We start from the raw sequence: 23688 nt of genomic DNA, 5'->3' as shown, positions 1-23688 counted from the left end.
GTAAGAAAAATGAGTTTTGATTTTGGAAAACAGATCAAACACATTCCATCTGGTTGTGCCACACCCACGGTGGGTGGCTTGAAGAATGTGAGTACGATGCAATTCACTTTTCACGTAGGAACCTTGCTAGATCTCAGTAGACAGATGCCTTAACTCTTCTAATATTCAGTGAAAGAGAAGAAAACATTCATACTGGTAAGATTGTTTGTTCTTCCTTTAGATACTGAAACTCCTGAAAATTGAAGTCGAAATCGTCATCATAAGCCAGTGATCTCATTTCCTCCCCTTTCCGAAAATGACGGAGCCTGATGCCCCTGCCAGCCAGGTGAGCATGAAGAAGAACAGCGAACACGTGGATTCCACTCGGCTTCTCGGCTTCCAGAGCCTACGGGCAGGGCACGCAGGGGAAGACACGATTAGCCCAAACAAGCACGTGTTCAGACAGTTCACAGTAAAAGCGACTTGGAGGGACAACTGAGAAGAAAATCTAAAGCAACTTAAGTGAATGCTTGAGCAGCCAAACATTTTCAACTTGGATTTTCCATGACTTATTCCTAGCAGCGTTAGCTTTGTGAAGTAACATTTGGGGGCAGATAAGAAAGGGAACGAATATTACTGAGGACCTACAGGGCCAATCCTAAATGTTATCTTTCTTCCTGCTTCTTTCAGGAGGTAAAGAGTCAATCAAAGCTCCTGCCAAAAAGATTCCAGCATGTTAGTGATCTGTATATGGAAACTCTTAAAAGGACAAATTATTCCCACTTTTGAAGATAAGAAAACTAAGTGGAAGGGTGGAATTGTGTGAATTGCCCATGTCCTACAGCTAGTAAATGATGTAATGGCAATCCGAATCATGGTCTAAATAACTCAAAAGGCTTAACCTTTGCCCTTCAACAGCCTGCCATCCGTCTACAATTCTTTATGATTCATAAAGAATGTGATCGAGTATGATTGAAATATATTTGCTGAAGAAAACTATAAATGGAAGTAGCCATTATTAAATACTTTAAATGTTTTTTTCTTATCCAATATGTGTTTTTATATTTGGTATTCTTGCTCTTTGCTTTAAGTAGGGAAACTATAAAGCAGAGAAAAGGAGAAAAAATTGAAAATGAATACTGGAAAAAACAAAAGCAGATAAAAGGTAGAGAAATGAAAAAGAAACTAGATAGCCAAAGGTAGAACTTGTAAAAGATAAAACAAAACGTCCAATATAAAATAAACAAGGGAAGGAGGTGAGGAAGGAAAACACCCTAGATATTATTCTTGTCCAGAATTCTACTCCTATAGACTTCAAGATTTAAGAAACCATCAAATGTCTTGCCACAATGGTAAATAATGGCTTTAACACATGACAATAAGAAAAAGATTAATAATAATAAACATGAGATTTTCCAAACATAGTCTTCTAGAGCATTGATTAATAAATAAGTGGCAGCTTACAGACTTAGATGCTCCACATACCTCTTCTAGGCATTCCAGAGTACAGTGACCCTCAGACCGAAATTCAGGCATCCCTGGAGGGATGGTATGGAAAAGGCTTACCCAGAGGCCAGCCTCGATCACCCCAGCATCATACTTCCTTATATCTGTTGTATGAAATAACCTCAGTCCAGAATTATCTATTAAGCCTGGAATAAGAGCATATAGTTAAAAGTGAGTTTAAGTTCTTAAAAAAATAAAAATAAAAATAAGGTTCTCCACACTCAGTTGAAATGGGTTTATTTATTTTCCTTAAAACCTCATAAGGGAAAAAATTACAAGTAAAGATGACTGAAAGACCGCATTCAGTTTCACAAATAGGAATTAAAAGACACGCCGCCATATGGTCTGCAACCATTTTTGACTTGCACAGCCTACCATGGGAGAAATATTTGTGTGGTCTAGCTAATATAGTCCACAATTATCTAACATAAAGACAAAAGGAAAATTCTAAAGTCATTCAACAGAATGTAGAATAACTCAACAAAGGTTTTATTTTATATTGTTTTCAGGTAAAGTTCAGTAACATTTCTATAGAGGTAGAAGCTCCTTGGTTCAGAAGCGATCTGCTATTAGAATAAACTTCTAGTGAGAACTTTTTAAATAGTTTGCCACCATTGTTTTAATCATTCAATAAGTGGTCATTCAATCAACGGAAAATGTAAGAATCTATTATGTGAGTAGCAAGCACAATAATAGGCATGTGAGGGTGAAAGATGAGTAAGACACATTTCTTGCTGTGACAGTTTTCATAGAGGGGAAAGTATGAGTCCCAAATCCTTCATAAATATGTTCCACTGACTCTGAAATTAATTGATCCCTTTCTGCAGGGGTGACCTACCTACCTGTGACCAGTTAGGAACCACTGACATATACATAAATTTGTATTAATTGGTGTGATTAGTTTTATTGTTTCTCTTTCCCTCTACACCATAATTTTCATGAGGGTGCTTTGGTGTGTGTTTTTTGCTCACATTATATCATTAAGCACAGACCCAAGACAAAGTTGGTGCAACTGAATAATTGCACAAATCAATGTACAATAGTAACTTTCAATTGCTTCTGTTGATAGCATCATACTGAATCTTTCAACGTCTTGGTTTTGGAATATTACAGAAGTCAATTTAGAAAAGTAGATTTAGGAATCAAATGTAAGTACACTCCTCTCTTCATTTCAGTACCATATTACAGTGTCACTGCGTAAATATTTCCTGAGCATATTTATGGTTTTCCTACCACACAACAAAATCTTAATATTTTCTAGTGTGATGAATGGTAGCTTTTCATATGTGCAGTTAGAAAGAAAATGTTTCATGAATACCATGTATTTGGGGCTAATTTACATCACAAAGAGAAAAGTCTATTATTCTACTTTCTGGAAAGTAGCATGCGGATTGTTTTTTTTTTATTTTTTAAAATGTTTATTTATTTTATTTATTTATTATTATTTATTTATTTTTGAGAGACAGAGAGAGCATGAGTGGAGGAGAGGCAGAGACCGAGGGAGACAGAATCTGAGGCAAGCTCCAGGCTCCGAGCTGTCAGCACAGAGCCGGATGCGGGGCCAGAACCCAGGAACCGCGAGATCATGACCTGAGCTGAAGTCGGACGCTTTATCGACTGAACCATCCAGGTGCCCCGTGAATTGTTTTTTTAAGATCAGTAACCACATGTGCCCATTTGCCTGGTTCAGTACTGGTTAATCACTGTCATCCCGGTGTAATTATTAATAGTACCCTCTTTGGCTCTAAAGAGTATCCTAATTTGGATGGCAAATGTATAGGTTAATTCTTTCTAACAACAGATGCTAGTTTATTTCAACCCTGTTAAGTTAGGTGTTCTAAAACTTTTAAAAAACCAGAGGTGGACTATATGAAGAATAAACTCACCCTCCTTATATGTCGGATTGTCGTAGTGGACTTCCAGGAGCACATAGCGGGGATCTAACGGTGTGCCAAGAGATAATCCAACATGAGGTGGATAGGAAAAACCCTAAATAAGGAAAACTCCATGAGACATGCCCTATGAAAGTCCCTACAAGCTCTATTCCTCTCAAAAACCAACCATTCTCAAAGATATCCCGGAACCCCATAATCCATCGTGGATAAAAATAACGGGAAATTTTAAAATGTAAGGAAAGAATCACTGCCAATCTAAGCCATCCTCAGATCAGAAATAGTGCATAAAGCTTTACTTCTAAGTATTAGAACGGTGGGGGAAACACCATGATCAATGAACTGTGTCACATCTCACTAATCAGTCATCAGCCCCACCTCTCCACCAATGGCCCAGGCAAAAATCACGGTCTCGCAGGTGAGGAATGCATCGGGCATGTTGGGATGGTAGCACTCATGACCGTAGTCCAGAACGCTGTCATTAAAGCTGCTGCTGCATTGATAGAGCAGGATGTGGTGGACCAGACTCTCATGGCCTCTCTGTATCACTGGCTCCACCTAAACAGGCACAAATGAGAGGGAGGATATGATCAGTCAAACCCCCCACGATGCCCCACGGTAAGCATGAAACCAGCGTAAAAGATTAGCAGGCTTGCAAGGGAATAGTTTGCTCAACTATGCAAAGGTTATAATGGAGTTCAAGTTCTGGATATGAAAACCATGATGATGATGGTAACAATGGCCATGGCAAAAATGAGATAACGCTTTCCTCCAAGAATCAGAGGAGTTACTAATCTGTGTTTTGAACTCGCTTTTGTTTTCCTTATCACTCTGTGTGGCAGCTCTTTCAAAAGTTGCTTTCTTCCAGGCTACTTTGCCTTGTTCCCTTCCTTCTTTTTTACTTTCTTTTCTTTTTTTTTCTTCCCACATAGAAAAATAAAATTAAAGCTATAGCTAGGCATAAACTCCTTCAGTCTCCCTCTCTTCCACCTCAAAATATTACCTTTATCCATCCCCACTGAAAGTGATAGTATTATCTATCTGTTTATCTATCAATACCTATCTATCTATCATCTCTATATCTACCTGGTGCTAAGCATAGTGCTGTGCACAAAGAAGGGTTCAATAATGGATATTTTTATTCTAGCAATTAAAATCAAATTCTAATAAGAATCTTACTATTAGAATTTGGGAGAGAAAACAACGTTGTAGTGATGTGACACTGTGACACTGCTCAAATTAGGAGAGGGAAGGTAGAAACCAGTGCACAGAAAAGGAGCAATAAAGTTGCTGACAGTATATGTTTCTTCCATTTTCCTTCCTGTAAATTCCCTTCATGACACTTGCGTGCTTCAGCCCAGGGAACTCACAATGAGCTGAGCACATCCTAAGGTCCCAGAGTCCGTTACCTGCAGAGGACGTACAGGAGCCCTGTCTGTACTTAGTGTAGCTGGGCTATCAGTGCTTCCATCAGCCACAGGGTTCTCTGAACCCTCCATTCATCTGTTAAGAAACCCTGGTCTGTCCCCAAATTTCCAAGAATTAACGTGTCTTTGAGCTCAACACCCTCCGTCTTTAGCCTTGACTATTCAAATGCAGGTGAATGCATTTTGAAACTCTTGCTTGTTCTCTGCTTTAGAAGTGCTGTAAAGAGGAGGTGTTTTCAGCTATTGTCTCCTAAGCCTTTCCATTTTGATTTTCTACATGGTCTTCCTTCCTCCCCACTCCCCCCCTCTCTCACTCACTCTCTCTTTCTTTCTTTCTTTCTTTCCATCAGAAAATCTAAGCACCCAAATAGGGAAGCAGTAAGTAGTAGGCAGAGATCTGAATAGGCAGCCAGGGGTTCGACTGTTTAAATGCAGCCTGTCTTTGTGTTACATAGTGAGTCATGCCATAGCTAACCCACACGTACATTTTTAACATCACACTCACAGAAATGACACTGCACATGGCTTTGTTTGCACTTGTCTCATCTCTAAAAGACTGTGCACCCTGAAGGCAGAACCTATTTTCTATTTTGCTTGAAAATGACAGTTATTGTTCAAGCATGCTTGCATAATACATTACACAGAAGGGTGACCTAAGATTCCTATTAGATTTTAGTTTCCACATCTAGTTGGAGGTCTCTTGTGAGACTTGACTTATTCGGGTGCGTCAGCACTCCAAGCGGGACAGGGCACTGCTAATATGTCCACAGCACAATAGGGACGTGAGACATTTCGCTAAGTGCCTTATCAGTTGAGACAAAATCTGTAGTTTGTACTGACCTCCACAAGGTAGGTCCTACAAAGGAGCCATTAGGCCTTTAAAGAAAACCTGAGTGTTGCCAAGGCAGCTACAAAAACAGATGGCCTTCATCCAGGCACAGCAAGAGAAAGCTAAGAACGTGCATGAAGAACATGTGTGGCTGGGTGGTGCCTGCTTTGAAGGAGTGTCACTAAGTTTCTTGAAAGAAGCTTTTAAGAGCAAGTGTTGTTTTGCTGTTGTTTTTAATATAGGAAATGCTGAAACCAACACCAGGCTTCCAAACTACCGAACACATTCTAGGAATAATAATAGTGACAGCTGTATTTTACTTAGCATCTTCTATGTGCCAGCCGCTGAATGAGTCATTTGCTACATTTCATTTAATATGTACAATGAATCTATAAGGTATATATTATGGTCTCCATTTTACAGGTGAGAAAAACCGAGACTGAGAGGATTAGGCAACAAGCCCAAAATACCATAGCCAGCCAATAGTAGATGGGGATTTGAGACTAGACTGGTCTGACCCCAAAGTTGGTACTTCTCCCGCTGCAACACATCACTGGAGAAGGACACGCTGGAGATGCATCAGGACCTGGAAGCTCTTGCCTGTGAGTGGGGGGAGGAAAGACTGGGAGCCGTATGTCGGGGAGGGGAGTCTCCTGCCCTCACCCCAGGCCCGTATCCTTTGGCTCTTAGGGAGAGGAGACAGAGGCCTTTTGATATGTTCTTTCCTTTTTTTTTTTTTTTAATGTTTTATTTATTTCTAAGAGAGAGAGACAGCATGAGCAGGGGAGGGTCAGAGAGAGAGGGAGTGACAGACTCTGAAACAGGCTCCAGGCTCTGAGCTGGCAGTCAGCACAGAGCCAGACACGGGGCTCGAACCCACGAACCACGAGATCATGACCCAAGCGAAAGTCGGACGCTCAACCGACTAAGCCACCCAGGCGCCCCTGATATGTTCTTTCCTAAGGAGAGCAAATAACAAGGTCTCTCCTCAAAACCTGGTGAGGTCTTCAAGGAAAATTAAACTGTAATCTGATCTCCAGATTACAAANCAGAGCCTGGAGCCTGTTTCAGTCTGTGACTCCCTCTCTCTCTCCTGCTCACATTCTCTCTCTCTCCTAGAAATAAATAAAACATTAAGAAAAATACTTAAAAAAAAAAAGACAAAAAGAAGACGTTCTGCATGCAAACCTGAGCACTGATCGCAGGAGAAAATAAGAAAGCCAGGAAGAAACAAAGCTCTTGGCAAAACAGAGAGGACGTGGGAGATGAAAGTGCAAACCGAGAAAGAGAAGCGCCTCAGAAGGATAACTACTGAACTAAGAGGCCACTAATGTCGGAGGAAAAGTACAGGGCACCAAACTCTGAAGAACAGAAGAATTTTGGGGGAAGGAACTTGAAGGTGACCGTGTAGGAGACTTAAGGGTGACCCTAAGCGTATTCCTATAGGAAGGCATGACCTGCTCAGTGCAGGGGTCAAGTTCCAGGGAACGGGAGCACCTCCACTGAAGCGGGTCTGGCTCTCAGTGCCCCACACGGAGAAGAATTTCCTGCCACGCTGACCGAGCGCAGTGATGCCAGCACACAGCTACCGATCCCAAAAAAGCCTGCTGCTCAGTATCTGCTTCCCCAGCCAGGTCCACAAGCCTCTGAAGCAGTGACAGCTCCTGCTGTGACATTCCTCCTTAGCCCAAATAAGGCTTCTGCAGAGACCGGAGAGCACTGAGGAGGACGGAGAGAGAGGTGCTCCGTGATATGTCCTTCTTGTAAGTGGAATGCCAGCATTAACCACTGCTCTTTCTTGGGTATTCGGCAACTGTCCACACGAGAAAGACTTTTCCTTTTGCCTCACTGCATCGTTCGAAATAATGGTGGCGTTAGACATTTTTATATGCAAAAGATTTCTGAGACAAATAAAACTATAGTGTAGTGAATCACTGCTGTCAGCGGTAGCACTTCAAAAGGGCAACGTATTTTGGTTGCTTCTGAGATGTCACATTATTATCAAAATCTAAATGGGAATGCCAAAGGTTGCCTCTATTAAAACAAAAACTTCTAGAAATTGCCAAAGGAGGTCATGGCAACATAAAGTATACAAATGCGGATAAATTGGTATTTCTAAGATTAGAACAAACATTTAATTTAATTTTTGTTTTAGGCTGGCTCTATGACTGCAGAAGGAATAAATAAAAGGAATCGAACGCCGTGCATATGGAAGTGGGTGGCAATGACACAAACACCTGATGACATATTAAAGTGTGTTATTGGTTACTGTGTTCGCACACACAGGTGGCATTTACAGACCAGAATGGATGACAGTTCCATACACCCACCTTCGTATGCAAATAAAGGCCAGGAAAGGATGGCCTGACAGCTGTAAGTTACCTGTTAGCCCCAGTGCCTAGTAAAGGAACAGCCGAGAAAAGAAATCACAGGTGCAAAGGAGGGAAAGAGGAAGTCTTCAACCTGATGGATTCTTAAGAGTAAAATGGTCTTGGGGCACCTGGGCGGCTCAGTCGGTTAAGCGTCCGACTTCGGCTCAGGTCATGATCTCACGGTTTGTGGGTTCGAGCCCCGCTGGGCGCTGTGCTGACAGCTCAGAGCTTGGAGCCTGCTTTGCATTCTGTGTCTGCCTCTCCCCCATTCACACTGTCTCTCTCTTTCCCTCTCTCTCCCTCAAAAATAAATAAACATTAAAAAAAATTTTTTTAAAGAGTAAAATGGTCTTTTCTTGTACCCCGTGTCTTCAAGAAATTAAAAATAAAACTACCCTACAACCCAGCAATTCCACTACTAGGTATTTACCCAAAGATACAAAAATGCTGATTTGAAGGGGCACATGCACCCCAATGTTTATAGCAGCACTATTGACAGACAATAGACAAATTATGGAAAAAGCCCAAATGTCCATTGACAGAAGAATGGATAAAGATGTGATATATACATATATACAATGGAATATTACTCAGCAATCAAAAGGAGTGAAATCCTGCCATTTGCAACAACATGATAGAGCTAGAGTGTATTATGCTAAGCAAAATAAATCAGAGAAAGACAAATATCATGTGCTTTCACTCATATGTGGTACTTAAGAAACAGATGAATATAAGCAAAGGGAAGGAAAAATAAGATAAAAAGAGAGAGGGAGGCAAATCATAAGAGACTCTTAAATACAGAGAACAAACTGAGGGAATGGGCTTAATGGGCAATGGGTATTAAGGAGGGCATTTGTTGGAATGAGCACTGGGAGTTATATATAAAGTGGTGAATCACTGGGTTCTACTGAAACCAATACTATATTATATGTTAACTAACTTAAATTTAAATAAATAAATTTTTAAAAATTAAAATTAAAAAATGAGTAAAAAAGTCTCCAGTTAGTTCAGGTAACTGGGACTTTGAGGTACTCGTTTTAAAAAAAATTTTTAATGTTATATTTATCTCTGAGTGAGAGAGAGACAGCATGAGCAGGGGAGGGTCAGAGAGAGAGTGAGACACAGAATCGGAAGCAGGCTCCAGGCTCTGAGCTGGCTGTTAGCACAAAGCCCGACGCAGGGCTTGAACCCACAAACAGTGAGATCATGACCTGAGCCGAAGTCGGACGTTTAACTGACTGAGCCACCCAGGTGCCCCTGAGATACTCTTGATAAGACTTAGCAGTAAAAAAGCAAACAAGAATAAGAGAGCTGCTAAGCACAGCCAAGACCAAGGAGGAAATTAACATTAACTATAAAACTGGGTATTGAAAAGCTCCAAATATTATACTGTTCTCATGACCCCATCATCTTCTCTTACCCTCTTTCTCCAGGTCAATATGTCTAGCATAATCACTTCAACATGCAGACTGCTTAATACGTATTTATTGAATGGAAATGAAGCCTTTCCATGAAGTCTTTCCATCAACAACACGGAGTTAGCAAATTAAGTGCCTCCTAATTTCTTGATTCTCTCAACTCCAGTGACCTACCCTGCCCCCCACTGTAGCACCCAATCCCACTCTCCCAGCCTGCACACAGAACCACCCAGGACTGTGCTCCCTCTGAAACTCTCTTTCAGTCCCTCTTTCCTGCTCTGTTGGTCGTCTCTCGCCTCTCCAGCCTGTCCACATACCACTTCCTCCTGGGAGGCCACTTGAACTGCTTGTGTACCAGCCCCTCACAATCGACTCAGACACTCACAGCTGGGGATCAGTCTTGTAATCTCCCCCTTCTGATCCTCCACTTGGGAATACTAAACATACTTTCACAACTATTTTATAAAAGCTCAAAATCATGATTCACATTTGTGCTTCTATGCATCAATCCTTATTTTGCCGTGTCTGTTCCTTAGCTATGGAAGCGCATAACCTGTTCAGTGAATGGTACAAGTTTCAGAAAATGAAAGCAGTCTGCTCCCCTTGCAAACCTTTTAGAATCTATGCATACCTCCTAATCAACACTTGGTAAATTACTCGATTATTTTGGTAGGAGAGGAGAGAATCTCAATTCACTCTGCCTCTGCATGAGGGCAGAGTGGGGTGGAATTTGATACAAAGAACATAGTAAGATTGGAAAATTTTTAAAATTATATAATATAATGAAATGATCCAAGGAATTTTACTTGGTATGACCTTGTTCTATAGAACAGGATTAGATGGGGATTCGAATAGGATTAGACGGTCTCTAAGTGTCTCAGAATTCCTTAGAACCTAGAACCAAAGCACTGTATCAGAATATAAGGTTACAAAAACCTTGGTGGAAAATGTATATTGTCTTTCTGTCATTAAACGCTTGGTGTCCTTGACAAAACTGTGCCTGCCTGATGGTCTTGTATCTGCACCTACTGTGAAACTGATTCAGTTCCAAAAGGACTTCTCCCAAAAAACCACTGGGCATTGGCAAACAGAAGAATCCACATGCTTTTACAAACTTCAAATACCAATTACCTCAACAACAATAAAAATATATATTTTGGGGCGCCTGGGTGGCTAAGCTGGTTAAGTATTTGACTCTTGATTTTGGCTCAGGTCATGATCTCACAGTTCGTGAGTTTGAGCTCTGGGTCGGGCTCTGCGCTGACAGCTCAGAGCCTGCTTGGGATTCTGTCTGTTCCTGTCCCTTCCCTGCTTGCACACACGCATGCTCTCTCTCTCTCATTCAAAATAAATTTAAAATAAATATATATACACATATATATGTATTTAAATGTTTATTTGTTTTGAGAGAGAGAGAGCGGGGGAGGAGCAAAGAGAAAGAAAAAGAGAGAGAATCCCAAGCAAGCTCTACACTGACAGTGCAGAGCCCAACACAGAGCTCAAACTCATGAACCGTGAGATCATGTCTTGATCCAAAATCAAGAATCGGATGCTTAATTGACTGAGTCATACAGGCACTCCAAGAAATAGCTGTTTTACTTAATTCCCTTGTACTGGGTTGAATAGTGTCCCTCCAAAATTCATGCCCACCTGAAATCTGGGTATGTGATCTTACTTGCAAGGAGGGTCTTTGCAAATGTAATTAGTTAGGATGAAGTTACTCTATCTGTCCAATGACTAGTGTCTTTATAGAAAAGAGAAGGAGATTCAGATTCAGACACACACACAGAGAAGATGGCATGTGAAGATGGACACAGAGATTAGACTTAAGCTGCCACAAGTCAGGGAAAACCAGAGACCATCAGAAGCTGGAAAAGCCAAGGAAGGGTTGTCTCCTAGAGACTTTGGATGGAGGATGGCCCTGCCGAAGCCTTGATTTTGGACTTCTGGCCTCCAGAGCTGTGAGAGAATAAATTTCTGCTGTTTCAAGCTACATGGCTTGTAGCCACTTACCATAGCCTCCCTAGGAAGCTAATACATCCCCAGTGCTCAATTGTTTTCATCATAAACTAACAATTCACAGATCTGTACATTTATACCTAGGTCATGATTATCCCTGCATTTGTTTGTGACAAAAAGTTATTGCAAATATACATTGCTTCCCCTTACATGATTGTTGTTAAATAATTCCATGTAGTTACTTAGTCGTAAAGCTGTTTTACTTAATGAATATGCAAGTGCCCTTGACAGAGTTAAAGAAGTTTTACTATCTAGAGCTAAATGTATGTGTATCTTTAGGTTTTACATTTGGAGGGTAAAAATAAGTAGGTGGGAAGGGCATTCCAAGTAGGAGAGAAAAACAGGTGTGAGAAAAACAGGAGGTTATTAGAGCTCTTATGAGCAATTTTCCTATACTGATTCTTCCAAGTCTACCCATTTAAGATGTTGCTTGTTGAAACATGAGGTAAGGGCACAGCTCTCCAAAAACAACTTGCAATTCAATAAATTAGAAATTAAAACAAAAGGAGAGAGGTGATGGGTGAAATCCGTAATGAGCTGGAAATTTGGTAAATCTCCATCACTTTTCTTCCTGCCCATTCTTGTTCCTGGCACCCTGCTTTCCATCCACACCCCAGGCATAGGCTGCTGTCCATGTAAGAGCCAGTAAACCATCTCTGGCAGAGGTTATCCAAAGGGCAGCTGGTTCATAATGCAATGCAGCCTATGAAAACATTTCAGCCAGAGCTAGCAGTGTAGACAGACAATTATAAAATCATGCTAATATATGCTCATGGGGTTGTGGTAGCATAGGATAGTAGATAGTCTCTACCCATCTCTCTTTCCTTACCCTCCTCTCTAATGGGGAGAGCTCTTTTCCCAAGACAGTATATCCAACTTATGAGAGGAGACAACCAAATTGAGCGGGAAAATGGAATCATTGTCTCACTGGTAATCCACCTTGAAAAAGGTCAGAGTTCAAAGCAAAACCTGACTTGCTGATATGAAGCTCAAACTGAGGAACCGTGAGATCATAATGCGAGCCAAAGCCCATGTGCCCCTGTTTCTTAATATTCTTGCAGCTTTATGGCTTTGTGATTTCCAGCTGTACAAACGAGCATTCTACTAGCACTGTGAAACAACCAACAATTCCATTTTCTTCCATCTCAAAGACTGGGACAGTCACCATCTTGATACCTATAGCAATATCTAGAATGACAACACGAGGGGTCTCAACAAATATAACTTTCACCACCTCGGTGTCACAAAACATACCCCAGATGCCATCGACAATGACCACAACCCACAACAGTTCAGAGCCATCTGTTTCCTCATCAGTAACAAGTATGTATCAAAATTGACCTATGTTTCCTGTGCTGAAAATAGTAGTTAAATGCCACATTAATGCCTTTGTTCCAGTCTGCAAAAATAGAAATGATGTCATGTTAAATAAATTAAGGGTATAGGTCCTAGTATTCTTGTCCCTGTGGAAAATGAGTTTCCAATTTAATCAGGCCCAGTAATGACTATGAATAAGTGATTTTTCCTACCAGAGGACTGTACTTTGACATGAGTTGAAAATATGTCATGCCTTTACCTCCTGGACCCCTCCTTAGAGAACAGAATTAGGCAGCATCAGTCTACATGAGTTCTAAACCAAATGGTTGACTTTGATTTTCACTCATATGTGCCATAAAGATATTTTCCAACAGTATTAGATACAATCACATGTGTAGTAACAGAGTGTCAGTGCTCTTCATTTGCTGTATTTGTTTAAAATATAATGCCTGTGAAACTACAAATTCAGAACCTTCACATTTTCTTTTGAACTTATTCAAAGTTTAGTTCCACTTAAAAGCTAGTGATGACATTTTTGGCAAGAGCAGACTTTATGGTATCTTCAGTGTATTGTTTTAAATGTTTATTTATTTTTGAGAGAGACAGAAAGAGAGACAGCAGGGGAGGGGCAGAGAGAGAGGGAGACATGACCCAGAGCAGGCACCAGGCTCTGAGCAGAGCCTGACACGGGCCTTGAACTCACAAACCGTGAGACCATGACCTGAGCCAAAGTTGGACACTCAACCAATTGAGCCATGCAGGCTCCCCTTGTGTATTTTTATATGTTTCTACTCCACAGTTTTATTACTACAACTTATATTTTGAAGTCAACTGTAACATCTCAAGGCCTTGTGATGTGATAAAATCAAAACAGTCTCAACTTCCAATTTATTCAAAGGGAGAAATTTCAGTTAGAACCATTTATTCAGATTGGATCCAGTTGCAAGATTACAGCTGTGTTGTCCAGACCTATTGTTAAGGCATGAACCCTTAAAAGGATCAGTAAGGGGAAAAAAAAAAAATCCCCAAATCATGCTGACTCTGAAGTTGTGGTAGGCGATCCAAGTTCAGCACCACAAACAGCTTCAGATGCTGGGATCGCAGTTCTGGGGCGGAAGGCGATGGGGAGAAGTGTTAGATCAACTAGAGCCCAGCAGTCACTAAACACGAAACAGGCTGGAAAGCAACTTTCTACAAGGAGACGTCCTCTTCCCCCATTCAGCATTCTTAAGTTTTAGCCTATGAGGACGTTTCTTAAAAACACCAAAGCATATTCTTTTTTGTTTTCTTCTAGTCACAGCAACTATTAATTCTAAAAAAAAAATACAATATCAAAATTTGGTGGTATTGCATTAACACTGGAAGTCTGTTGATTCTTTACAGTGGATGTAAAATGTATTATTCAAGAAGAGGCATCTGGTATAGAACTATGTGAGTTTTGATCAGCCAGGACATTTCTGTGCTTCTTCAAATGTCACAAGAAAATACCAGACCGGGGCCACAGATTCACGAATTACATTCCTGCTAATCCTCTATGCCCAAAGTAGATTGTTTAAAAACATGAAAGGTGTCACAAGTTTGCGTGTCATCCTTGCACAGAGCCCATGCTAATCTTCTCTGTACCATTCCAATTTTAGTATGTGTGCGGCCAAAGTAAGCACTATTAAAGTTGTTTTATTGATGAATATGCAAGTACCCTTGAGAGTTAAAAACATTATGGTTTACAGTCATCAGTTTCTGAATGTGAATTAATTAGGTTCTTTTGCCAAACACTTCAACAACATAAAAATACATAAATATAAAATATTTTAAAATTATCTTTAAGAAAGTTTATAACAGCATTCTTAGTACACATATTATTCTTTGAATTTTAATAGATTATTAATAAACTCTGAAGTTGCTTTTAGCCTTACATTAACAAGTATTAATGTTCAGTTAACGGAGATATTCAGTAAACTGGAGGTCACCTAGCTCCTCTAAGAAATGTTACATTAATACCAATATGGCCTGCAAGCGTTGTGAGAGATCTGATGGTCAGGAGACTTAGGTCCCTTCTTAGCTGTGCCATTAAACAGCTATGTGACATCACTGTGAGCAAGTCACAGCACACTGGCTTTCTTTCCATCATTATATCTATTATATTTAATATATTTATATTAATATAATATATTTAATATAAAATAGATATTACATATATATATATATTAGAGCTTTTAAGAGCTCTAATAACCTCCTGTCTTTCTCACACCAAGCTAGTATACTTGGACAAGTCAAGAAGGACATTCCATCCTTCCCACCCAGTTTTATTTTACCCTGCAAATGTAAAAGCAAAAGTAAGATGCAGACATATTTAGCTATAGATAATAAAACTTCTTTAACTCTCTCAAGGGCACTTGCATATATATTTTTTACATATATATAAAATACAACATAGAATTCTCAAAACAACCTCATGAGTTTAGGTAATAGAATTATCACATATTTTATAAATGCAGACAATAACGCACATGTAAGTTAAGAAATGTACCCAACTGTCAGAGCCCAGATTTGGCCACTGGTGACCTGAATCAGGAATTAGTGTCCCTAAACCACCATGCTGATATACAGTAAAACCTTGGTTTATGAGCATAATTCATTCCAGAAACACGCTTGTAATCCAAAGCACTTGTATATCAAAGCAAATTTCCCCATAAGAAATAATGGCAACTTAGAGGATTCTTTCCACAGACCCAAAATACCCATATAAAATGATTATAATACCATAATATAATTAAAAATAATAAGGAAAATACAAAATAGAAAGGAAAATAAACAAATTAACCTGCATTTACTTTTGAAAACCTTCATGGCTGGCGTGAGGGAAATGAGAGCAGAGGATTACTGTGTAGGACGACTTTCACTATCACTAATGAAATCACTGCGACCAATAGGCTCAATGGAATCTTTTTCTGCATGGGGGCCATTGTATACATTAGCATGGATGTTCACTACAGTACAGTATTAATAAATTCTTGTCATATACTGTATTTAATGTAGCTGGCAATAAGGCAGCAAAGGGTCTATATCTGCAGACAGCCTGACCTAGAATGAAACAAAGCGTTCCTAAGCTGTCTCGTGTATAGAAAAGCAAAGGACTGTCCCACTGGTGCTTTGAAGTGACCAAAAATTCACTAGTGCCAGTTGTGGGCACCTTCCAACAATCTAAAAATCACTGATTTCTGTCAAACACTGAGGCCTGAGACTGAGCATCCAAGCATGGGAGACAATCACCCACAACCCCACAGCGAGAGACAGAGAGTGACAGACAGACAGACACTGAGAGACAGAGAGACAGAGAAGAACCATTGGCTAAGTTGTGATGATGTGACATTTGGTGTCATGTACTATGTATGTTGCAAGACAGTGCTCATTTACCTAGTTAAAATTTATTAGAAATGTTTGCTCGTCTTGCAGAACAAGCTACTTGCAATCCAAGGTTTTACTGTCCTCCTATCTTGAATGGCAGGGGAGTAAGTGAGACAGTGTCAGTGCTCTACCAAGGTCCCTCCAGGTTTCTTTAACCTTTTCTGTATACCTGTCACCCAGGTTCTGGGGGCCTGGCTTCCAACCACTTGCACTTGTGACTTTCCTCAAAGGCCTGGTCTTGGACTCACTTCCCAAGGAGCAAGAAATGCCCAACAATACACATTACTCTGAAGAAAGTGAAAGGGACATCTCTAAACAAAATGTGTGTTTTCCCTGGGTGCTATGGACTGAATAGTTACGTCTCCCTCAAATTCATATATGGCTATTCTAACTCCCAAGGTGATGGCATTGGAAGGTGGGCCTCTGGGGGACAATTAAGTCATGATGGTAGATTTCTCATACATGGGATCAGTGCCTTTATAAAAGAGACCTCATAGAATTCCTTTGCCCCTTTCAGCATGTAGGGACCCAGTGAGAAGATGGCCGTTGATGAACAAATTTATCTCACCAGATACACAATCCTCTGGCATCCTGATCTTGGATTCCAGAGCTGTAAGAAACAAATTTCTGCTGTTTCTTAGCTGCCCAGTCTATGGTGCTCTGTTAGAGCACCCTGAGTGGACTAAGATAATGGGATTAGGCTAAAGTTGGAAATACAATGCAATCACACCCTTGCTTGTCTCTTCCATTCCTTACCCTTACTCTCCCACTTCTCCTGGCACTTCCTTCATTAGTCATTTGCACACATATCCTTCTCTCAAGGGACTGCATCTGAGAACCCAGTATAAAACAAGTAGCATAATGGAAGAGCATTTTATTAGGCCACATGTTTTGGGGTTTCAATCTAATTTGAGGGGCTTAAAATCTTGCCCCCTTACTTTCTATTACTTATTTCTTACTTATTTCTCTATATTGTAGTATATTTGACATACAACATTGTGTAAATTTAAGGTGGACGGCATGTTGATTTGAAACATTTATATACTGTGGGGACTCCTGGGTGGCTCAGTTGGTTAAGCGTCTGACTTCAGCTCAGGTCGTGATCTTGCAGTTTGTGGGGTCGAGTCCTGCAAGGGGCTCTGTGCTGACAGCTCAGAGCCTGGACTCTACATTGGATTCTGTGTGTGTCTCTCTCTCTGCCTCTTCCCTGCTCACTCTCCATCTCTCTCTTTCTCTCTCAAAAATAAACTTAAAAAAAAAAATTAAATATAAACTTTTTTAAAAAAAGAAACATGTATATACTGTAATACAATTGTCATTATATGATCATCAAACATGCTAAAAGACTAGGTCTTAATTATTCCCACCACAAAAATGAATTGATAGTTATGTGACTTTCCATCTCTTTTTCCTAGTTGCTCAACTTCTGTCTCAGTTTCCTTATCAGTAAATTAGTGATAAGAAGGTTTACTTAGAAGGTTACTTGAGCATCAAATAGCTGGGACATCTGAAGCAACTGACACCTTGTAGGTGTTCAAAGAATGATGTATTTTTATTATAAGTTGGATTCTTGGCTTTAAATACAATTTTAACATTGCACCCAAATAAATAACAAGTCCGTGCTAGTAATTTATTCACAAGGTCCAGTATTTCAAAATCTAATTTTAAGACTTTTATGTTACAAATATTCAGGCAAAAAAAATATATATCCATGGTCACATGCTTTATTGCAAATACGTAATCATATGAAATATATATTTATGTGTGTCATGCCAATTTATTTAGGATTCGATTGTCAAAGTTTTTTTTATGTAATAATATTTTCTCTACAGAGAACGTTTTCTGCAATATGACCTCCTCCTTCTTCTAAAAAGAAACATGATTACACTGACACTTCTTTATTTTATTTTATTTTTTTTTATTTTGACAGAGAGAGAGCACTCAAGCTGGGGAGAGAGGCAGAGGAAGAGAGAGAATCTTTTTTTTTAAGTTCATTTATTTATTTTGAGAGAGAGGGAGAGCAAATGAACAGAGGATGAGCAGAGAGACAGGGAGAGAGGGAATCCCAAGCAGAATCCACACTGTGAGCACAGAGCCTGATGTGGGACTCGATGTGAGATCATGACATGAGCCGAAATCAAGAGTTGAACAGTTAACTGACTTAGCCACCCAGACATCCTGAGAGAGAGAGAAAATCTTAAGCAGGCTCCATGCTCAGCATGAAGCTGGACACAGGGCTTGATCCCATAACCCTGGGATCATGACCTGAGCTGAAATCAAGAGTCAGACGCTCAAACGCCTGAGCCACCCAAGCACCCCTACACTGACATTTCTCATGTGTATTTATGCACCGTTTTGAATATAGATTTCCCTTACCATTTTGCTCTGAAAATGTTTTCTCTCAAAGAGATGTCTTCCATTCATTCATGCATTCTTCATTCATTCATTCATTCACTCAACTAACTAAAGAAAAAATACCCCACCTATGACTCTTTGTCAGATGCCAAGAAGTAAACCAACATGGATTTGACAGTCTAGCAGTTTACATTCCAGAAAGGTAGAGAAGTTAAGGCTAGAGAATGATAATTTTTGGTTGCTTCCCAGCATCAGTTCCCCCAGAAGAACTACCAGGATCCTGCATTAGCTCAGCCACACCATTTGACAAATGATTCCCACTTCCCTTAAGTGGCCTAAATCCATCTGCATGATCTCAATCTTGAAATGAACTTAAATTTGTTAAACCACAGGGACTTTTTACATGGTGGCTGACAGAAGAGCTGTCCTCCCAAAATAAAAGACAAAGTGCTATTTCAGGAGTTTGGGCTACCATTTTTCTACCATAAGGGAAAAGGATGCCTAAGGATGAGGCCCACACAGTATTAAGGGCAAAGCTCAAAATGAGGCTGTAGCTCTTGAAACATCATAGATCTCTGCACAGAAGGATATGCTTGAAATAAACCCAAGCGACATTCAGCTGAAATAAAAATGAGTTCGATGCTGATAATAATTATCAATGACAATTGTTTTCTTCAATCACCTTTGGTTTCCTTCCCCTCTTCATGGAAACTGAGCTGACTACTACTACTTCTGGATTAATTCAGAAGCTTTGTTAATTCAGACTTCTGAAAAACACAAAAAGAAGTTCCCCAAATAACTAGTAGTTGTGTCCTATAATGTGTCTGGAAACCACATATTCTCATGAGAACACTGAATATTTAGAGCATGCCAAAACAGTATGAGTCATCTTAATTTCTATTTCTCATTTTCAAAATATTTTTCAAGTTATTCTCTAGGCACAGCATACATCCCAGTCCACACTTCTATACATCCCACTTGGATTACACCAATAGCCACCTACTTATTCTTGGACGCTTAGGAGGTAGCTTTCCGGACAATACCCCATATCCCAACCAATCTTCCCAAATCACTTTTAATCTTGTACATTTGATCGATAATATTCAATGGCTCCACACCACCCATTCTATAGCTGATCAAGTCCACTCTTCTTTTTCTAACATTCAGGATCTTATGTGGTTTGCTGCATGTTACCTACACAGTCCCCTATGCATGAATTCCCGGTCACAGGGATCCGTTCCTTTTATGCACCATGTTGTTCTTACCTCCATGGTTTCATTCCGTGTTTTCTTCACCCAATATGTCCTCCTCCTGACTCTTGAAAGTCCAGGTTTTGTTTCCCCTGGATACCTTCTCTGATTACTTTGGCACACATTTGCCTTGTTTCTCTAAGCTTCTTTCAGGAGGCAGTACTATGTGGTAGCATGAGGCCAAAGACTTGGTTTGGAATTCAACATCTGGCACTTACTAGCTGTGTGACCTAAGACAGATTGCTTAACTTTACTGAAACTCAGTTTTCTTATTTACAAAATAAAAATACAAATCAACTTTTAATCCATTATAAAAAGTAAAGGAGAAAATGTGCCTAGCACATAATCCCTTGCATCAAGCAGTCTCAAACTAGACTCAGTTCTGTACAACTTAGTACTTTTTTTATTGAATGTAATTAGTGCATACACAACAGTTTCTCTCCTTATTTGGAGTAGCAACTTGCTGTTTTGCCAACTTGTTGACAATTCATTGTGTGGAGCAGACTTTTTCAAGGACTGTATTATTTGTTGTAATTGTCTGTTGTAATAAAAATATACCATCAAGACTAACTCTTGCTAGCTTTCTTTTTGGTATGCTCTTGCTTACATCTTTATAAGTATGAGCTGCTTTTAAACAATACATTGAATTGTTTTTCAGATTAATCTGCATTTCATGGCAATTCATGGAATTGAAAGTTCATAGAAAGTAGATGTGATTTTACTGTTTCACTCTGCAGGATTTAAAGTTCTCTAAACTAATTTTATTACTTCAACACATGACTTTCCATGCAACAACATGTATATCAGAGATATGAGCATATATGGATTTCTTCAAATGCTGTGCAGAGCAGGGAGACACATGTGGATCAACAGGTTTTACAGAGGATAAGAATTCAGAAAATGGGGGGCTTCTCATAGGAACATAGCTCATCACAGAACGACAGAGGACAAAGATCTGTGTAATAAAATGCACAGGAACTACAACTTTATTTTATGTGACCCTTCTCGTACCCTGGAGAAATGAATTAAAGGTTAATAGAGGAAAGAACTGGAAGCAGCACTCACTTGAGCAAAAAGATAAGTAAACATTAAATTACCAAAACAATGAGGAGAATAGTTGCAACATTTATGTCACGTAAAGGGCTGGTTCCTTTAACACAGTGAGAAGGTAGCCATAACTGCTACGTCCAGATACAAGACCTCAGAATTAAACCTACCTTGCTGGGTTAAGGCAGCCCAAGCAGACTAATACAGAAAATTTGTAAATGGCATCAAACTGAAAATAATTTAATGTTGTTCTTTATTAAATTATATGAAATTTAGGCAATGAACCACCATACAATCAAAAAAGAACAGGATAGTTTTATATATAACGTAGTGGAGTATTTCCAGTACATACCATTAAATGTAAAAAGCAAGTGTCAAAATATATAACGTAATCCTATTGAGGTCTAAAAATAAAAGCAAGAACTTTATAAACTTAAAACTTAAAAATATAAACTTTATATTTTATAATAAATATAAAGAAAGAGGGATGAAAATACACACAGAAATAAACATAAACATAAAGGTATATGATTGCATACATATAGAAAATTTCAGGGGCACCTGGGTGGCTAAGTCAGTTAAGTGTCTGGCTTTGGCTCGGGTTATGATCTCACCGTTTGTGAGTTCAAGTCCTGCATCAAGCTCTGTGGTGACAGCTCAGAGCCTGGAGCCTGCTTCAGACTCTGTGTCTCCCTCTCTCTCTGCCCCTCCCCAGCTTGTTTGCTTTCTCTCTCTCTCAAAAATAAATAAACATTAAAATTTTTTTTTCAAAAAAAAATAAAATTTCAGAAAAGTACAAGAAAATATTAATTTGGCTTACAGGAAATAGAACTTGAATGGTAGAAGTTAGAGCTTTTTGCTTTTTACTTCATGTCTTTCTGTATTTGAACTTTTTACACAGAACAAATATTAATTTTATAATATATTTTTAAAATTCTGGTTTCATCACCTACAATTTGAATGTCCCTGACAAGTTAATGAATATGTGAGGTAGAGATTATCTGTCTCCTACTTCACAAGGTGATCTTAAGAATTACATGAGAGAATGGGATGCCTGGGTGGCTCAGTCGGCTAAGAGGCCAACTTCAGTTCAGGTCATGACTTCACAGTCTGTGAGTTCAAGCCCTGCAACAGGCTCTGTGCTGACAGCTCAGAGCCTGGTGCCTGCCTCAGATTCTGTGTCTCCCTCTCTTTCTGCCCCACCTCTACTCATGCTCTCTGTTTCTCTCTATTTCTCAAAAAATGAATAAAAATGTTAAAAAAAAAAAAAAGAATTACATGAGAGGGGAGCCTGGGTGGCTCAGTAGGTTGAGCGTCCGACTTCAACTCAGGTCATGATCTCACAGCTCCTGAGTTTGAGTCCCGCATTGGGCTCTGGGCTGACAGCTCAGAGCCTGCAGCCTGTTTCGGATTCTGTGACCCCCTCTCTCTCCACCTCTCCCCTGCTCATGCTCTGTCTCTGTTTCTGTCTCTTAAAAATGAATAACATTAAAAAAATTTTTTAGAAAAAAAAGAATTACATGAGATATTGGGAAACTCCTCACAGTGCTTGGTATATACAAAGCGTTCATCAAATGTTCGTTTTGATATTTCCCATGCATAATCTATCTATGTTATTACATATGAATTAGATATATGCTATGCTATTATACTTAATCATATAAAACAGAGCCTCCAAGAACCTTCAAAATTGTTTCTTTCCCTACACAATGCAAATTAATCTAGTTCCTCTCATGGTGTTTTAAATTAAAACTTGTTATTTAGAGAAATAATTGACCGGGATGTATATGGGGCTAGGGTTCTAGAACAATATGTTGATCCTCTGCAAACCCAATTATATATTCCGAGTTTTTAGGCTCTTAGAAAAACAAAAAGAAAAAACAATAAATACCAAAAGAGTTTTCTACCCCAAACCTGTTGTCAAAACTTCACAGTCCCACAGCAGATGTGAGTATAGGTGGCTCCCCTTTGACTAGGTGCAGCTCCCGCTGGTAGGGTCTCCACAGGGACCCTCAGACCTTTCTTGGTTCTGCATCAAACGTTTTCTGTCTCTGGACTGTTTTGCACTTTGTAATCTCCTTTGAAGTAATGGTTGCTAGTCTGCTTTTTGTAGTTGTTGTTGTTGTGTGTGATTTTTCTTTCTTTTACAGTTTAAAGGCCTAATAATTCCATCCATGAAAGGACAGAACTCAATTACTAACAGATGATCCTTATGATAAAATGTCACAACCCCAAACTAGAGGAAAGAAAAACAACTTCATTTTTCATTTACTCCAGTACAACTTAAACATAAAAAGAACCAATTTAATTGTCTGTATTATAAACTATCTTTTGAAAACTTATTTTCAGGGCACCTGGGTGGCTCAGTCGGTTGAGTGTCCAACTTCGGCTCAGGTCATGATTTCTCGGTTCGTGAGTTTGAGACCCGTGTCCGGCTCTGTGCTGACAGCTAAGATTCTGCATCTCTCTCTCTCTCTCGGCTCTTCCCCTGCTCATACTCTGTCTATTTCTGTCTCTCAAAAATAAATAAACATTAGCCTGGGTGGCTCAGTTGGTTAAGCGTCGGACTTCAGCTCAGGTCATGATCTAGCAGTTTGTTGGGTTCGAGTCCCGAGTTGAGCTCTGTGCTGACAGCTCAGAGCCTGGAGCCTGCTTCAGATTCTGTGTCCCCCCTTCTCTCTGCCCCGCCCCTCCTCATGCTCTGTCTCTGTTTCTCTCTCTCTCTCTTTTTTTATAATTTATTTATTTTTGAGACAGAGAGAGACAGAGCACAAGTTGGGGGGGAGGGGATGGAGAGAGAGGAGGAGACACAGAATCTGAAACAGGCTCCAGGCTCTGAGCTGTCAGCACAGAGCCTGAAGCCGGGCTCGAA

At 39.7% G+C, this 23688-nt stretch overlaps 1 protein-coding gene and 1 non-coding gene across 2 annotated transcripts in view; both read right to left on the bottom strand.

The window, feature by feature from the left end:
* The window catches only part of MOXD1 (monooxygenase DBH like 1), an 83699-nt gene that overhangs the window by 15712 nt on the left and 44299 nt on the right, over nucleotides 1-23688 (bottom strand). The window contains exons 5-8 of the mRNA XM_077775988.1: nucleotides 3756-3935; nucleotides 3372-3474; nucleotides 1465-1631; nucleotides 194-385 (exon numbers count right to left, since the gene is read on the bottom strand). Coding sequence (XP_077632114.1) covers nucleotides 194-385; nucleotides 1465-1631; nucleotides 3372-3474; nucleotides 3756-3935 — 642 coding nt within the window. The remainder of the gene's footprint in view (nucleotides 1-193; nucleotides 386-1464; nucleotides 1632-3371; nucleotides 3475-3755; nucleotides 3936-23688) is intronic.
* LOC144241611 (U6 spliceosomal RNA) lies at nucleotides 14314-14420 on the bottom strand. The gene has a single exon (XR_013338125.1). It is a non-coding gene; the product is annotated as a U6 spliceosomal RNA (small nuclear RNA).

Source organism: Crocuta crocuta, unplaced genomic scaffold (assembly GCF_008692635.1).
Source record: "Crocuta crocuta isolate KB4526 unplaced genomic scaffold, BGI_CrCroc_1.0 scaffold25, whole genome shotgun sequence".
In the NCBI taxonomy this organism is placed as follows: Eukaryota; Metazoa; Chordata; class Mammalia; order Carnivora; family Hyaenidae; genus Crocuta; species Crocuta crocuta.
Note: the sequence above shows the minus strand (reverse complement) of the source record. Positions and strands in the feature narration are given on the sequence as shown.